General features: G+C 30.8%; 1 protein-coding gene across 1 annotated transcript; it reads right to left on the reverse strand.

Annotated features, from left to right (window-relative positions):
• Positions 1–3398: 3398 nt before the first annotated feature.
• Positions 3399–16151, reverse strand: LOC134282910 (uncharacterized). Its single transcript, XM_062765337.1, has 10 exons — positions 16040–16151; positions 15509–15739; positions 9632–9761; positions 8425–8576; positions 7406–7528; positions 6978–7256; positions 6155–6202; positions 5733–5878; positions 4002–4084; positions 3399–3893 (listed from the first exon to the last, which is right to left on the reverse strand). Exons 1-10 carry the CDS (start codon positions 16149–16151, stop codon positions 3449–3451), a joined length of 1749 nt encoding a protein of 582 aa, XP_062621321.1. The 3' UTR covers positions 3399–3448.
• Between the last annotated feature and the right edge of the window lie 1325 nt (positions 16152–17476).

The following is a 17476-nucleotide window of genomic DNA, read 5'->3' on the forward strand; positions in this document are numbered from 1 at the left end:
TTCCGATAATTTGACAAATAGTGAGACTGAAATTCCAAACTTATTTTCTGCCGAAGTCCTCTTTTTCTAGATTTTCGAAGGTGATTTCTCCAGTTAAAGGAAACTCGGTCATTTTCCACATCTTTTTTTTTATACCACTGATACCTAATGTAATGAATTAGACAAAAAAATTTAGATTCATGTATAAATTTAGATACTAGTATTATAAAGGTCATAGTCTTTACATTATCTTGATGCCATCTGACCATTACAAAGGTAGGATACAGTACTACTCACTTGAGTACGGAGTTATTAGCTTGGCAAAACAAGGATAAGGGAGTAGAATGAAAGATCGGTACAAAATACTCCGGTTCAAACTCTAATGTTATAACAGGAGGCAAATTGATAAGTTCTGCTCCTAAAAATAAGAATATTATTTTTTGTTTAGCTTTTCAACCACAATAAGTTTTTAGAATGCAAAGAAAAACATTTTTACCTTTGCAAAAGAGGGTTCTGTCCCTGACACAAAGGAAAATGAGACTGATCACAAGGCTCTCCATCTTGATTCTTCAAAAACATGTATTGTACTCTGTAGGAAAACCAAGACAAAAACATTTATATCTCTAAGTGTTTTGTTGTCTGCGCTAAAGATATATGCACACTAAATAGAATAGGAAACAAATAGGAATAGGAAACAAAGTTGTCGAAACTGTGAAAATACTAGGAGGAAGAATTGCTCTTTAGGAAATTGATAGTCTTATACTCACCCACGACTAGTATCTTCCTTGTACTATTCGTGAAATGAAACATAGGGAGATAACAAACAGTATTCAAGATCAAAAGTCCTTTAAAAATACAAAATAGGAGCAGAGCAAACACGGACCTCGAAAACATCAGAGGTGGGATCAGGTGCCATGGAGGAGTGAGCATTCCCTGCTGACCGGTCACAACCACCGTGTGTTCCTTGTCATGATCAGAAAATAACAGGGAAATACGTTATTAATTCAGTGTATAAATAATGGACTTACAATAAGTATGAAAACCTTCAGTCAGCATTTGACTCAATAAATTGTATTTGCTGACAAGGTCATTGTATCGACCATCGAACTTACGAAATAATGACCTTAAACGAGACTGTTGATATTCTAGATCCATCAACTTGTTTGTCAATAATTAACCTCCTTTTCGAAATTTTTTCATACAAAGAGCATTGCTCTTGCGTATCGAATCAACTGAGATATATAAACTCCGTATTCATGCGATGAAGGTACATGTATATTGCTGCATAAGTAAACGATGTTGACGATAAAAAAAAAGTCATCACGTTTATCATAGAGATTGGTTTAAGTTCAGGAATCACTATCTAGTTAGGAGAATATCCCAGGGCATCAACGATAGTGGGAAATATTGGATGATTTGCATTTGTGTTAAAATTATCCTATGTTTCCCACTATCGTCTATGTCCCTGGCATTAGTCTCCTAACTAGACAGTGATTCCTTATATTTTCATTTTTACTTGAGTGATACTTCCTTTTCGTATCTATCTTTTATCTGTATTGGGTTATGTTTAATGTTTAACAACACCAACTCTAGTTTTTCTTGTGTTTTAAGAAGTTTGCTTCCTGTAAAGCAGTTCCTGAACGACATTAATTTATATTTTGAGTGGAACTTGTTAAACTTGATTTAATATTTTTCTTCAAGGCATTGAATATAGAATTCTATTACTGATTTTGAAGAAATTATTTCTTTTGTAGATATCCCACATTGTTGTATTAATGTTTTCCTTTACAAAAACTCTTTAGTACAATTCGTTTATTGTAAACGAATGCTTGGATAAAAATATATTTCTTGGAAACTTGAGCAGAATAGAAGTCAAAACAAAAAATTTTGACATTTTATCACTTTGATTTATCCTGGTCAAGCGGTTTTAAGGGAAATATTCAAAATTACTGATACAGAATATTTATCGTAAGATTTCAAGAAAAGCGTCAAAATAGTATACTTCTCTTTGTAATTGAGAGTTCCATATACTTATTATAGGAAAGCTGGAAATAGAAAATGTTAATGATTAATAAACAAGAGCAAGGTTCACTATTTGCATAAAATGGTAATGTCCTTATATCAATTATTTGACTATCACTCTCTGTCCTCTTTCATATATCAAACTAAAGAAGAATCTTCGAATCTTAGTGCTCTCATTTTCTTAAATAAAATTTCTTTTTCAGAATGCAGGTGTTGTAAAACAGGCCTTGTGAAAATGAAATGTTCTTGAATTCTGCAGAAAACATTGGAATACCTGCAGCTAAGATTTGAAATATGAGCTTAGACACAGATCTAAAAATTGAAACATGTATATGATCTTCAGAAACATGACTTTTGTTATGTAATTGCATATTTTGAGAATTAGATTAAACAATTGAAAAAAAAGCTCTATATGAATATAAAATTTATTGTATGATTATGAACAGAAGACAGTTTACTATGTAATTGAGATATGGATTATTAAAAGAAATTAAAAGCTTTAACTGGAGGTAGAAAATGTTTATCATTAAACGCAAGAGCAATGTTCACTCTATGCAAAAAATGCCCCTGTCTTTCTATCAATTAATTGACTATCACCATCTGTCCCATTTCATTTATCAAACTAAAGCTGAGATCTAGGGCTCTCATTTTCTTTAACAGAAATTTCTTTTTGAGAATCGAGGCATTTGAAAACAGGTTTTGTGAAAATGAAATGTTCTTGAATTTTATAGAAAACATTCAATCACATGCAACAAAGAATTAAAACATGAGCACAGAGCTCGATTAAAAAATTTAGACATGTTTTAAGATCTTTAGAGACAGGACTTTTGTTATGTTATTGCATATATTTTGGATCAGAGGTTGTGCTCTAAGTGAAATATTGAAAAAAGAACGCTTGGTCATTTTGAAAGGAATATACAGGATATGGTAAAAAAAATATATGACACAATCAACGACATCATATTGCACTGAGAAAGAGGTGATCATGATCAATAGATTCACGGTCATTAAGAGTCCAAAAGATGAATGTTGCATTCACTGCATTGTAAACCAAAACGGCATGATCGAAATTTAATGAAGACATAATGATGTAAAACAGATTTCATAGAGGAAGAGTACAACAGGGGGTAACAAAACTATTGGTTTAAAAAAATGGTAAAAATGACAAAAAAATAAAACTTTAAAATGATAACTCTAAAATTTCTTACTATAATTAATGATTTTTAATCAAACTGTACTGATTGTATAATATTAAAAAATATATACATTTATAAAGGAAAGTGCTCCAAAAATTTCAAATTTCATTTTAAGTAAGGAACTCTCCATCTTAATTAGTAATCACAAATGCTAAAGTAAATGCACTACCGGGGGGTATATTTAATACCTAATGAAAAGTTATAAATATTTTACATATTATATTTTGGCATTTTATTTATATAACCATGTATTATTGATTTAAATCATTATCTGTCATTGAGTATTCGTTCTCGTTCAGTGTGTTCGTTGTGACGTCATAGATACCAGTGACAACATTATTTGTCCTGTCATAAATATCACAATTCGATGATGTATTTTCGGAGTGTTTCTTTCGCTGTCCTCTTAAAACATCATATTCACCCAAATCTGTATCAGCATATTCACTGTCTGAGATGGTAACATCATTTGCAGAACGCACCTGTCCCGTTCGATTGTCCCTGTTGACGAGGGGTTGTGAGTACTCGTTGTCATTCGAATCAGCTACAGAATAGGCTGACTCGTCTTCAGCAGTGATGTGATCCTTTGTTTTCATGTTTTTCTCACCTGATGCAGAAACCGGTTCAGAGTAAAGATCTGAGGTAACGATTTCCTCTGTTGTGGAACTTTTTTCTTGATTTCCTTTTCTTTTTAATACTCTGAAAGTAAATACTATCGTATTTAAAAGTAAGTATGTGTAAGTCAGTAAACATTTGTCGAATATATATTTCCCATATATTCTAATGTTTTTACATGATTCACTTTACCTTGTGATGAAACAAGCATATTTGCTATCATCAAAACTCCAACAACGGAGCATGTTTGATGACCAAATGTTAAACCTTTTTGCCTTTAAAAATAAAAAATTATAGCGTTAATTAGATTTCATGATGATAGTTTTCAGGAAATTTGACAATTTGCTTAATATACTCTTCATTTCGTCGTGTTTTAAAAATACCAAACTTAAAAACTAATAGCCGGCGATAATCATGAATTTTAACTATTACTAGCTACCGGTATTTGTGACAATAATTTGGAAACTTTTGATATTTTTTCTACTGATCTATATACGTATTTTTGTTTATAATTTTCAAATATATTTCGATTGGAATAAAAAAGCTTATATGATAAAAAAGTATTGTGAATTGATAATCAATTGAATTAAACATTTAATTGCTTTGAATATACATGAAATTTATATTTTCAAGTATGAAACATTTAAATAAAGTTCAGTTAAAAAATTACTTCTTGTCTTGCAGCATAAGTTCGAAAATTTTTACATATTTAGTATATACAGCTTAGGCACGTCTAGATAGGTGTGGTGAAAAACAACAAATAAATTTCCAGTCGAATAATGTAATCATTTTGTCAATTAACAGAAATTTTTTACACTGTAAATTTTATAATATTTTCTCTAGATGGTATATAACTTGTTTTATAACATATGACGTCAGCAAAAAAATCAATAAGAAACTATGTAACAGAATTATGACCTTCTGGACAAATAACAAATAATATGTGAGTTAAAATCATTTGAAAATAAGGAGAATTATTGTTTGTATATGTGATAAAATTTATATCAATTATTCAGTCTTAAACTTTAAAATTAACCGTAATGCCACGAAAACTTGTCAAGGGTACTATTGTTTTTTAAGACTTTGTGTACATGTACATATAAATTACTGAATGTTTGTCTAATATATTTCAACATATAAAATAATGTTTTTTTACATTATTCATTTAACCTTTGATTTTTTACAAAAAATTTAACGATAAAACTCAACAACGGAGGATGTTATGACTGGTCAGTAAATCGTCGGCTTAAAAATAAAAAAAAGGTTATTTGTTAATTAGATTTCATGATTTAAGTCCTTTCAGGAAATTGTAACATAGATTTCTGGGTAACTGCTTCTTTTCGCATTTTTAAAGAATGTTAAAGAAAAGAGAATGTACGAATTACGTTATATGTAATAACAAAATTTTGAATTTATTACCGCTTACATTATTTCAAAAAGAAACTTTACATAAATAGTCTCGAACTATATACTACCGCTACAGTGTATTATATAGATCCAATATATTACTCGATTGGAATTTGGCTAATTGAATAAACAATATGGAGAATTGCAGTTTTTAGATCGTTTTTTACTAAGCATTTGATTGAACGGCGGTTTCTGAAATATACTGCTTTATACCTACCTTTCAGTTAAAAAATTCTACTTACGTGTTGTCTTGCACGTACATATGTTGTTTATTTTCAAGGACGGTCAAGGAAGGAAAATGATAAGAAAGAACATTGGATAGCTCAGAATCTTACGTTGTGCGAAAAGAAATACTATAAAACTGAATTCCTTTGTCTATCTGCCTCAAAATTTAACGACTGAAAACTTGCAAAAATGCCCATTTTGACTCATCATACTAGCCTGTTAATGTCTGGTATTTTCACACTTATTAATAGAAATGTTTTTCTTCTTACATTTAAATTAAAATATGCTACCAAAATTTAACAAAAAAACTTTACAAATAACTTTTATCCGGTTCATCTCTGTTGGAAATTTCCAAGTCACTGTAGTATCTCTAGTATGGAATTCGTGAAAACCCTCTGTTGTTGTATTACAGTGTCCGTAATTTGATTCTTCTGTGTCTATAAATAAAAAGAAAAGTAATACCATGCAAACAAATTATCACATTTTTACGATCTCTGTAGACCGACATGTAGGCCTATATATCTATCGTAAATTGAGACTTATCGAAATTCACAGTAAGGAAATCAATGACAAACAAGTCTATTCGTTGAAAATTTTATGCTTCATAGGTTCATTTATTATAGAGTACTGTCAAAAAACGAATAGAAATGAAGATGTAACGAAAAAAATCCCAAATGATCACTCGGTATCATCGTTTAGTGATTTATTAGTACCCTTCTGGTGAAACTGTCTGTCCCTCTGTCTGTCTGTCGTACTTGTTTCTAAAAGAGATATTTAGAAACCTTTCTCTTGGCGCTGCATCGTTTTTGAAAGTCAGAGAAATTTTTTTTTACTTACTTGAAAAAGTTTCAAAGTTGAAAAGAGAGATATTTAGAAACCTTACTACATTTTGAATCGCTAAAAGTGTGTGTGTGTGGGGGGGGGGGGAGTGGCAACCAGTCTTTCTATTAACATTTCCTATAGTATAAGTAAGGTTGAAAAAAATCCTCTCCTCTCTGGGTTCTTTTTTTTCGTTTTTTTTCCCTTGTTTTTAAATTTTTACTTTTAATATTTTTTATTATTTATTTATTTAATACGATATAATACAAAATAAGTACTAAATGAAATACAACGTTATCATTTTCACCATTAAACTCACACACTATCTCATAAAAAAGTTTCATTAAATTTTACAAAAGCACAGGGTTCATCAGACATTGTTTGAAGTGGAGGGTAACCATTTATCAACTTTATTTTTTATGTACACACAAACAAAATTATTGAAATGCATAAATGTAAATTTGAATAGATTCTACTATAAGGTATTACAATAATATATCGGTAAAATTAACACACAACCCCCTACCCCAAACAGCTTACTATGCAATCAACATGTTATCCTGGCTATACATGTATATATGTAAAAGATTGAATGATTCTATCTTTAAATCGTTGTTTTCTTTTTGGCATATCTTGCATATGCATCAGTATAGGAGACACAGCAATGAATGAAACAAAGCCTTCTAACAATTTTAATCATAGAATATCATACTCAACCTATTTTTGTCCCACATAAATATTGCAGCCTCATCGAATGGTTAGTAGAAGCGTTGATTATTATCCTTCCATGTTCTTTTGATGCAAGCTTAACGACAGGTTGAAATAATACAGATGAGTTTTTAAACACATCAAGACACACTGTGCTTGTAATATCGAATTGGGTTGGGTCAGAGAACGTAAAGTTTTCGTTGGGTAGAGATTTATTTAACATGAGACACTCTTTCCTGGCATCCTCCCATTTCATATGCCGATTAAGATTAATAATGCTAGAACCGTCTGAAAATAAGTAAAAACTCTAATGCGGTTAAATACTGTGTAACTGAAATAAATTGCAAGAAAACGAAACCAATGTAAATAACTCTGTGAATATTCAAGAAAGAAGACAAAGAAATTGTTCACTACTAGTATAAGAAGTCCATACTTACCGTGTGAAGTACAATATGCATCACAGAATCTATGGCAAGGCATTTCAAAGAGTTTTAGAGTTTCCAAGTCCATGTAGGTAGCCACGCAGTCCGAATTTATATCTGCTGTATTTTCTGGATTTACTAAATTGCATGAAATCCAGATTTTTAAAACGATTTACAACAGTTAAATTTTAATTTATTGTGTTTTTAGATTTGTTTTCTGTTGTATATTTATTTTAATACTGAACTTTGTATATAATGAAATTTGAAAATAGAATTAATTGAAGATATAAATACTAGTACGCCATACTTGATTTGTTTTTTAATTTTTGAAATTATGTTTCTTGGACCCTAAATTATAAAGTGTAAAAGAATTTGGTTTGAAGTTTATTCATACAGATAATTCAAAAATTGCATAATTTTTTTTACATAGTCGCTTGGGTCAAGGGTACTTGATGACATATCCCACTGTATACTAAAAATGACATATCCCACTGTATACTAAAAAGAAGAGGAAAGGAGAGGAACTCGTAAGTTGAAAGAACTCGTTTCCAATCCTTTTGTTTATACAATAAAATATGTTCAAAACAAATACTAAAAAGAAACGTTTCTATTTAGTATACAGTGGGATATGCCATTTTTAAGCGTGCATAAAATCAAATTTCTGTGACATTCTGGTGTATATGAAGCAGATAGGTTTACAAAAAACTAAAAATTAACACTGTGCACTGAAAAAAAAATATTACGAGTATAGTTCCAATTTCATCGACAATACATTATATAGAAAAAAATACAGTATCCTTGATCCAAGCGCCTATGGATCAAACCAATGTAAAAAAAAATTACTAATATAAGATAGATGAAAATAAATAAAATGACGCTTTCCATGTTTATAGTGTGGAAAGCCAAAATCACGAGCCTATGACTGTATTGACAAAGGAAAAAATCAAAGATGTTGAAACTTTCGAATTCGTTTATCTGTTTATGTTCTCTTCCTTTTTTCCCTAATTGTGGTATTCATGATAAAAAGAACATACTGTTAATGATGGAAAAGAGGGTAAGGAACACTCCTCTATTGTCCTCTTGAAAATTGTTGAAATCTTTGTCTGTTGAACAATAGGTATCTGGAACCTTGGGATGAGATTTCCTTACATCGCCATCCAGTAAGTAGCAAGAGCCAACAGTCCATGTATAAAAAAGTTAGTTACTCTGAAAATTTGGAATAATAAACGAATATTTATTTCAGCAAAACTATTGAATGTCTTAACCTTCTATGCCTGCCTTTATCATAATACATGTATCAGAATTACACAATCTGTCTTTGTATTGAACACAAGCATGAGTACATATATTTATACTCAAGAGCATGTTACGTGTATTTATATTTCAGAGAACAATTTTTCTCAGTCTTCTTCTTTTTTTTTTTTTTTAGAAAAAAAATATGATTTAACATACATGTACCCGTACCTACCGATCAACATTCTAACCGTGATTTGGGAGCGGAAAACAAACGTTATTTTAAATATTATTTTATTTAAAATTTGCTTTTTCATATTTTGGCATTTTTCAGTTCGTTCATCTTAACAGATTCTTGTACTTTCTCCTAAAGGACAAACATAAATTGCACTTAGAGGCTTATTGGAAATGCTAAAAGATGCATACATATACAGAAAAACTTGTCTAATCCGAACACCACTGTTTCCAATGAAAATTTGCCGTATAAAAATGTACTAAAAGGGAGTTAATTTACATCTTATCAGACAGGATAATGGATTAGATAACGTCCGGACTAGACAAGTTTCACTGCACTAGTCAGTAGCTTGCAAACACTTGAAAACTGTGAATTAGGGATACCATTTTCCCTCAAGTAGGTAATTCTCCATGACAATGCAAATGCTATAATTGTACAATTTGTTTTTTTGCTGATGTTTCCAAGTAAAATATTGCTTTTTACTAATCATTCTCTATATATTGTATGTAAAATTACTACGGAAATGTATCTTTAGTCCATTTATATTTCTATAAAATGTAAACTTATTTATTAATTGCCTTTGTTTAAAGAAGCAGATTCAGTTTGCTTTTATCCTCACGGCCATTTTAATGATATTTTTTAATGGAAACTTATGATACATAAACAAGGTCGCAGCAATGCCAAGCATGCCCTTTGGTTCATTTACTATTAATTCACTCATCCACAAACAAACAAACATACACTCTCGACTGCGTCTCTAAATCCCCTCCAACCCCGTTGCGAGGGGATGATTAGTCCATACCGTCATTCCTATTAGTGGAAGGGATTTATTCCAAGTTGCTATTTTGATGCTTCTACAATCCACCGCCATACCAATATTATCTGTTGTGAGACTGAAGCATCCTTTTTTAAAAAATATATAATATTGATTCAAAGAACTACCTTAAAATTAAATATTAAACAAAATATATTCGAAAAACGAAAAATGAACGAAAAACTCATGTAATAGCAAGAAATTTCAAGCTTAGTTTTCAATGAGTACTTTTAATTATAAAATGAAAAAAAAAATGTTTAAGTCCGTGTATCACTTTCAAATCAAATTTTTAAAATGATTTTTAGTTTTAGAATGTTGATATATCAGTTAAAATTTCTAAATTTCAAAAACTCAAACTGATTTGGTATATTGAAACTTAATATTTTAGTGAAAAATCTAAATTATTAAATTTCGAAACAGGTTTTGAAATTTCATTTAGATAATTCAAATTTTTACCCTAAATGTTTAAAATTCAAATTTCCAAAAACGATTTTTGTTATTTAAACGTTTGAGTTTTTAATCTACCGTTTGTTCAGAAAGTTACACTTAACAATCTATTGTTCAGTAATATTTTTCGACTTTTGATTATTTAAAATTAGCTTCAAACATTTAAAATCAAATTGTAATTCAAACGTAACGTTCTAATTTCAAATAACTTAAACACTTTGAGTTTTTATAATTTTACTTTAAATATCCAAAATCTTTCCAAACCTGATTTGAATTTGAGTATCAGTTCAACATTCTAACTATCTAAAAGCTCTTTTGCTATTTTGGAAAGAACTTTATTCGGTAATAACCAATATTTGCTCCCTAAATCAAACTTTGATGGAGATATATTTAATCAAGTTCTTAAACAGGGGAGTATATGCTGACTTCAAAGCACTGAATATTTTCATAAGTAATGACGCCATGTGTACGTAATGACGTCACAAACATGACGTAAATTTCAGTTTTTTAGGAATTTTACAGAAAAATGTACATATTTCGTCGATATTTTGAGTAAAAGTCATCGAGCGCATGTGTGTTCAGGATCAATATTTTGATATAATGTGTAGAATGATAATATCAATGAAATGTGTCAATATTGTTCCTGAACAAACTTGCTCTCTATAAATTTTAAAGCTAAAATTGTTGAAATTTTGCCCATTTGTCCTCTTTCTGAAAAAGGATATAAAATTGGACTAGTTTGTGACGTCATAAAAACAAAAATTGTGAATACACTGCTTTGACACCATGATATTTTCTGTTAATTTATATTTCTCATACAATTTATTGAATTCAGCACATTTCCGGAAGTTTTCAAAATTTGACTTCTGTGGGGGCAAATATATGCAATATACCGCATATAGTTCTTTGAAGTAAAAGATGAAAAACCCGAAATGTAAAAAAAAAAAAATGTTGAATATTTGAAATTTGAGTGTTTGAAAAATCAGAATCGGTCCGTGTAACACTAATTCAAATTTCTAAAATGATTTCAAATGTTAAAATATTCGTTCAAATTTCTAACTTTCAAACACTCAAACTGATTTGGCATTTTTAAATTCAATATTTTAGCTCAAAAATCTAAATTTTCTTTCTAAATAGGATTAAAATTTTTAATATTTTAGATTTTTACCTTAAATGTTTCAATTTCAAATTTCCCAAACCGATTTTTGTACTATAAACTTTCAAGTTTTTAATCTACTGTTTGTTCAGAAAGTTTACACTTAACAATCTATAGTTCGGTGATATTTTTTGTCTTTTTATTATTTAAAATTAACTTCAAACTTCTAAATTTCAACTTTGAAACCTATTAGATATAAATTTCTTTTCGGTTACATTAATAATGTTTGGGGGGAAATTGGTGTTCCTGGGGGGTCGAACCTGGTTGCTCTGGTGTGCGGGGAGGCGTGTGTGTTGATTCGGTTATCCAGTTAGTACGTATTACGTTGGTAATATCTATTTACTAGTATCTCGCTTATGTGCTTTACTAATTTGTTTCTCTTTTGGGGTCTATTTTGCGGCATGCAGTGATTCGGTCTATGGGTATCTAAACTCATGTTTTATGTTCTTTTGTCATTCGACAAATCAGTTAGATTTAAAGATGTCTGATTCAGACGGTAGCGAGCAATCTCCACGTGGTAGTCCGAGAATAAGTGTTATGTACTCACGACCAAAATAGAGGCGCGTCCAACAACAATGGGTTTAGCCGCAACTGTTCGCAAATTTTGAATGAGGACCTGTCTACGCTCCTGCAAGTTATATGCAGCGTTAGCCGAGAACAAAAAAGGTGCTTTTAAGGACAGACGAGACGTTCCGTAATCATAGATAATTTTTTCTAGGAGTTTGTCATTGAAGTATTGTTACTTAAACATGTTTACTCACAAAAAATTGTGGTACCTTACCAGGCATTTCTGCAAAATACCAGGGGTAGTTTTTCTTATATAATCCTCTAGGGAAGAAAAATTATTTTCTAATTTCAAATATTTAAGTGTTTGGATTTTTTAAAAAAGTTTAGATGCTGGTTTAGAAATCAGAATGTTATTAAAATTTTGAATATTTTTCATACATTACGAAGATATACAAAACAGATTTTGAGGAACGTCTCGTCTGACCTTAAAGGAATTAGAAGCCAAAATTTCAACTTACGTTTTCAGAGAAGTTCTGTTGATTCAAGTCGAAACATCACAAAGAAAGGTACAAGTTTTTAACAGATTTACAAAATGACTTTTAAAGTATTGATAAATATATTGACTAAGTGATGTTTGAATGCTAACAAAATATTCAAAAAGCTGTTAACAAAATATCGCGAGAACTTTATTTTCAAAAAGCTGTTATTCACTTAATATATATAAATGAAAACTAGACTATACCTAAAAAAGAGTTAAAAAAGAGTTATAAGAATTGCAGATAAGTACGGCTGGGATGTGGCCAGTGAGTATACGGACCCTCCACGATAATCAATGTACCTAAAATGGTAAAAGATATTTTGTTTTGTGGAAAAGAGCATGTAAATGTACAAACGGTTAAAGGAAGTCTTGTAAATAACATTTTTTAATTTTGCTTACACTGTATACCATACGTTATTTATCATTTAGGTCTGTGTAAAGTGCATGGTACACTTGTGCTAAATGGATATCTTCGCTTTTTTGACCTATGCTGGTTAATGCAGATGGAAAATTTAAAGATTTGTTATTTGCTATATTGAATATGACAAACCAAGATTTTTTTTCACTGCAGGATCTTATAAAAAGGTGTTTTTGCTGGATTGAAATTTTTCTCCAATGCTATAGTACTTCATGTTAATTTTGATATTTAGACTTATTCATTTGTATTTGTGTTTTGTGTTCTGAAGTTGAGACATTTATCCGTAATTTTGACTGGGAGTCAGGACTGATATTCTGCATCGTAAGGTGAGTGCCTAATTTGTGTAATGATTGGCTGAGAGCCTGATATGTGTAATGATTGACTGAGAGCCTGATATGTGTAATGATTGGCTGAGAGCCTGATATGTGTATTGATTGGCTGAGAGCCTGATATGTGTATTGATTGGTTAAGTGCCTATGTGTATGATTGGCTGAGAGCCTATGTGTATGTTTAGCTGAGAGCCTGATATGTGTATTGATTGGCTGAGAGCCAGGATTTAGATACATTGCATGTTTTGTAGGCTGATAGCTTAATATATGATTGAATGGCTTGAGAGCCAAAATGAAGTTTAAATGCATGTTAGTTAAGGCTTACAGCCAGGATTAAAAGTTTTTGCAACTGTTTACTATTTGAATTCAACTTGTTCTTTATAGAATTAAAACTTTATATATTAACGTTTTGTTATGATTTCAGCTCTTCAACCATTCACACTGGGTACAATGGGGAACTCTTGAAGAGGGGGACATTGTTACACTGGCTGGAAATATACCAGGTTTTATCGGGGCATCAAAATTAAAGTTCACTTTAAGTAAATACAAGACACATTTTTCTAAATTCGATCATTGGTGTTCATTTCTCAATTTATCTTTTCAACCAAGAACGCTTGAAACAGTGTTTTTCTTCATATCTCTTCTTTTTTGGAGTAGATCAACATTTTCGATGATAAACCCCCATTTTTATGCAGTGCAATGGTATCATGAAAAAAAAATGTTTCCAAACCCGTGTTCTGACAAACTTGTGAAAATGATTGAACAAGAAAAAACCTATCACATTTAATATTATTTCCTTGTCTTTAGCTTAAAAAGTATCTTGTCCAAATTCTTTGATTTGCATATTAGATTATTCTTTGTTCTTGGATATGCGGGATTTTTAAGGGCCAGAGACCTGTGCAACATTATGAGATCAGATATTACCTTTTACGACACTCATGTGGAAATTCAAATTAGAAGCTTCAAGACTGACATATACAGAAGGGGTAACATTGCTCACATTGCAAAACTCAGTTGTGATTTGTGATTCATTCTATGTCCTATTTATTATTTTAAATTGGTTGATATTCAGAATGATTCTAATGACTTTATATTCAAGTCATTAAGATAGTTCAAAAAATGTAATTCTTGTAAGCCTGCAAAAAGTAACAAAGCCATACCTTATTTTTGTGTTAGAGAACTTATTTTGAAGTCATTGAAAGATGTTGGAGAGGACGCTTCAAAGTTAGGTGTACATTCACTTAGACAAGGAGGTGCTTCAGCCGCAGCCAATCTAGACATCCCTGATAGATCCTTGAATGCTAATGGATGGTGGAAGAGGGAAACAGCAGAGGACGTTATGTTAAGGGCAGGACAGAAAAGGTTCTATTTGTACAAAAACGGTATTGAATTCAATTTTTTTTCTTTACATTTTCCCTCAGACGTTTTTTATTCGAATCTGGCTAACATTGTCACCTCCTCTATATTTGTGTTTGAGTTGTTTCCGTATATGTAAAGAGAATATGAAATAATTTATGTTCGTCTGAGCGAAGCGAAAGAGAACATAATGTTGTTTTTTTCTATGGTTTTTCCTGGGCGGCGAGGGAAGCATAATTGTGTTCATACATTCATTTATGGAAGTCAAAACAAGTGACACATATAAACATCGTGTTAAAATACCTTCTTATTCTGTGATATTGATCAATTATTTTTTTGATACATTGTAGAAGGAAGGTCAAGATTTGGTACCATCGAAGACACGTGTTTGTAAATTTTTGCGTGTAATAAATGCGGCAAGCAAGCGCTTCTATGTGTGGACGCACCTAAAGACGCGTTAATATTTGGACCAATCAGTTTTATTAAATCTGGCTAACATTGTCGCCTCCTCTATATTTGTGTTTGAGTTGTTTCTGTATATGTAAAGAGAATATGAAATAATTTATGTTCGTCTGAGCGAAGCGAAAGAGAACATAATTGTAGAAATTTGGAATTTTGATTCAAATGTTCTAATTTCAAATAACTTTAAATATCCAAAATATCAAATCAACTGAATAACTACAGGGCAACTTTATGCATAAAGTGAACCGAGCTTTTAAATTTATAGAATTTTGAGGTAAATGTTAAATAATCGAAAGACAAAATAAATAAGTTTTGGATTGTTAGGCGTAAACTTTCTGAACGGTAGATTCAAAACTCAAAAGTTTAAAATATATTAAGTTATTTCTTGAAATTTGAACATTTTAGGTAAAAAAATATGAAATATCAAAATTTAAAAACCTATTTGGAAATTTGAATTTTTAACTAAAATATTTTAATTTTCAAAATATTCAGTGCCAAAATCAGTTTGATTTTTTTTTTTTTTTTTTATTTTTTATTTGACATTTGAACTAACATATTAACATAAAACTCAAAATCATTTTAGAACTTTGAATTGTTAAGTGTTACACGGACCGTTTATTTACCTTGTCTAGAAATCCATGGTTTGCAAACAGCAATACTTTGGTTATTTATTTGAATACTGGGACAAACGGGGAAATACGCACGTTCAGTTTCACGCAATGGTACGGATTTCGCCACAGAGTCATCCATAAATACGTCATATCCATATTTTTTGCAACTTTTTGCGATATCTGCCACTGGAACATTGCTGACTCTCATCAGAACATAATTTGATGATGTGTTTTCTTTTCCAGCTAACCATAAAAAAGACGCTTGCATGAGCAATAACTCAATGATATGAAATTTAAACAGAGCAGCATCCGACATACTGATCCCGATGCAAATCACTTCCGTTTCGCACCAAGAACAAACTAATACCCTACATGCACACACAAAATGCGTTACTATATTCCCTCCATCTACGTTGCGGGAGGATAAAAAAGATTAGGTACCTTACGTCCTCAATAAAAATACAAAAATTTTCATCGTTGTCTGAAAGTGATAAAAAATAACTTTTTTTATAATCAGCACTTTTTAGCTACTTTATTACTTACAAGAAAAATCGACACTGCTTTGCTTTGTTATGCTTCCGTTTAGAGTTACATAACAAGTGTATATGCCGAGTGATGTGGTCCAAGCAGGTTCTGCAAAAAAAGCATTGTACATAAAACAGTATCTCAGTGTTTTAACACAGAATCATGTTTATATATAAAACCCGTATAGTTCATGTATAAAGTTGCCTTAGTATATTTTAAATTGTAAAGAAAAATATACGATATGTAAATCTTTGTCTTTTTAAAGATGTATAATGGACTTTTGAAAAATTTAATGAAAGTTATAATTATAACTTTCATTATATAATGATAAATCTCAGACATTTCTTAGAATTATCATGAAGAGATTACATGTTTAGTTTTGCTTACCCTGGTCAACCAATTTGAAGACTGTTTTGTTTCCTTCGCAGTCGTCGTCATTCAACGTAATGAATTCCCACGTGTACTTCGTGTCGTTACCTTCTAGATTACCAGGTGTAAATTTAGCTGGACTAGTAATGCTTAGTTTTTTTTTGTAACAGCCATTCTACTTCGAAATTCACGAAATCTAGACCACTGAACCCACATACAGTACAACTGATGTTGATTTCATTACGCCATTTGTGTTGTGGTGTACACGTAGTCTGGACTGAAAATCAATACTGAAAGTTAATTCATATTTCACTCTATCAATTGCAGGAAACAATTAATACTGCATGTTTCAACATTATATTAAAAGTCATCAAAATTATGTCCGGGATTGATATGAATTAAATTTACAAATGCAAAATAAACCACTTGATTTATCAGCTAGCATCCCTTTTATATTTTTTACTTTGAACAAGGGTAATGCGTTTGCAGTTCTATCGAAAATACCATTTATTTTGACAGGGACATAACCCGGGCCGTCTTTCAAAAACATTTGCTTGTCCTCTCCCGGTTGACTGGCTAAAATGGCCCGACTCAAATTAAACGTTTTTAATCTTTGTGAAACTATGATATTTTTCCTCTATATCCACACCTACTTACCGAGCCAACTTTTTGCCCTGACTACGTCGGGAGAGGACATTAACAAAAATTATATTTTAAAGATAGTCTCGCAAACTCTACATCTAAGTTACAACCGTTTACCCCGCGGGGTAAACAATTTTATATACCGTTCGAATACATGAATTGATACGTATACTTCATACATGTCTTGATAAAGAACTATCTGCGGTATTTTGCAAATATTTGCCCCCACAAAAGTCAAATTTTGAAAACTTTCTGAAGTGTGCTGAATTCAATAAATTGTATGAGAAATATACATTAACAGAAATATTATAGTGTCAAAGCAGTGTATTCACAATTTTTGTTTTTATGACGTCACAAACTAGTCTGATTTTATATCCTTTTTCAGAAAGAGGACAAATGGACAAAATTTCAACAATTTTAGCTTTAAAATTTATAGAGAGCAAG

Source organism: Saccostrea cucullata, unplaced genomic scaffold, assembly GCF_032062105.1.
Source record: "Saccostrea cucullata isolate Sc308-1 unplaced genomic scaffold, CSIRO_AGI_Scuc_v1 ctg406, whole genome shotgun sequence".
Taxonomy (NCBI): Eukaryota; Metazoa; Mollusca; class Bivalvia; order Ostreida; family Ostreidae; genus Saccostrea; species Saccostrea cuccullata.

Coding starts and splice junctions, on each gene's coding strand:
- LOC134282910 (XM_062765337.1), bottom strand. CDS start 16,151: ATGTACAATGCTTTTTTTGCAGAACCTGCTTGGACCACATCACTCGGC. Junction 7,529..8,424: donor CCTCTTTTCCATCATTAACA/GTATGTTCTTTT, acceptor CATGCAATTTAG/TAAATCCAGAAAATACAGCA. Junction 3,894..4,001: donor TATGCTTGTTTCATCACAAG/GTAAAGTGAATC, acceptor ATTTACTTTCAG/AGTATTAAAAAGAAAAGGAA.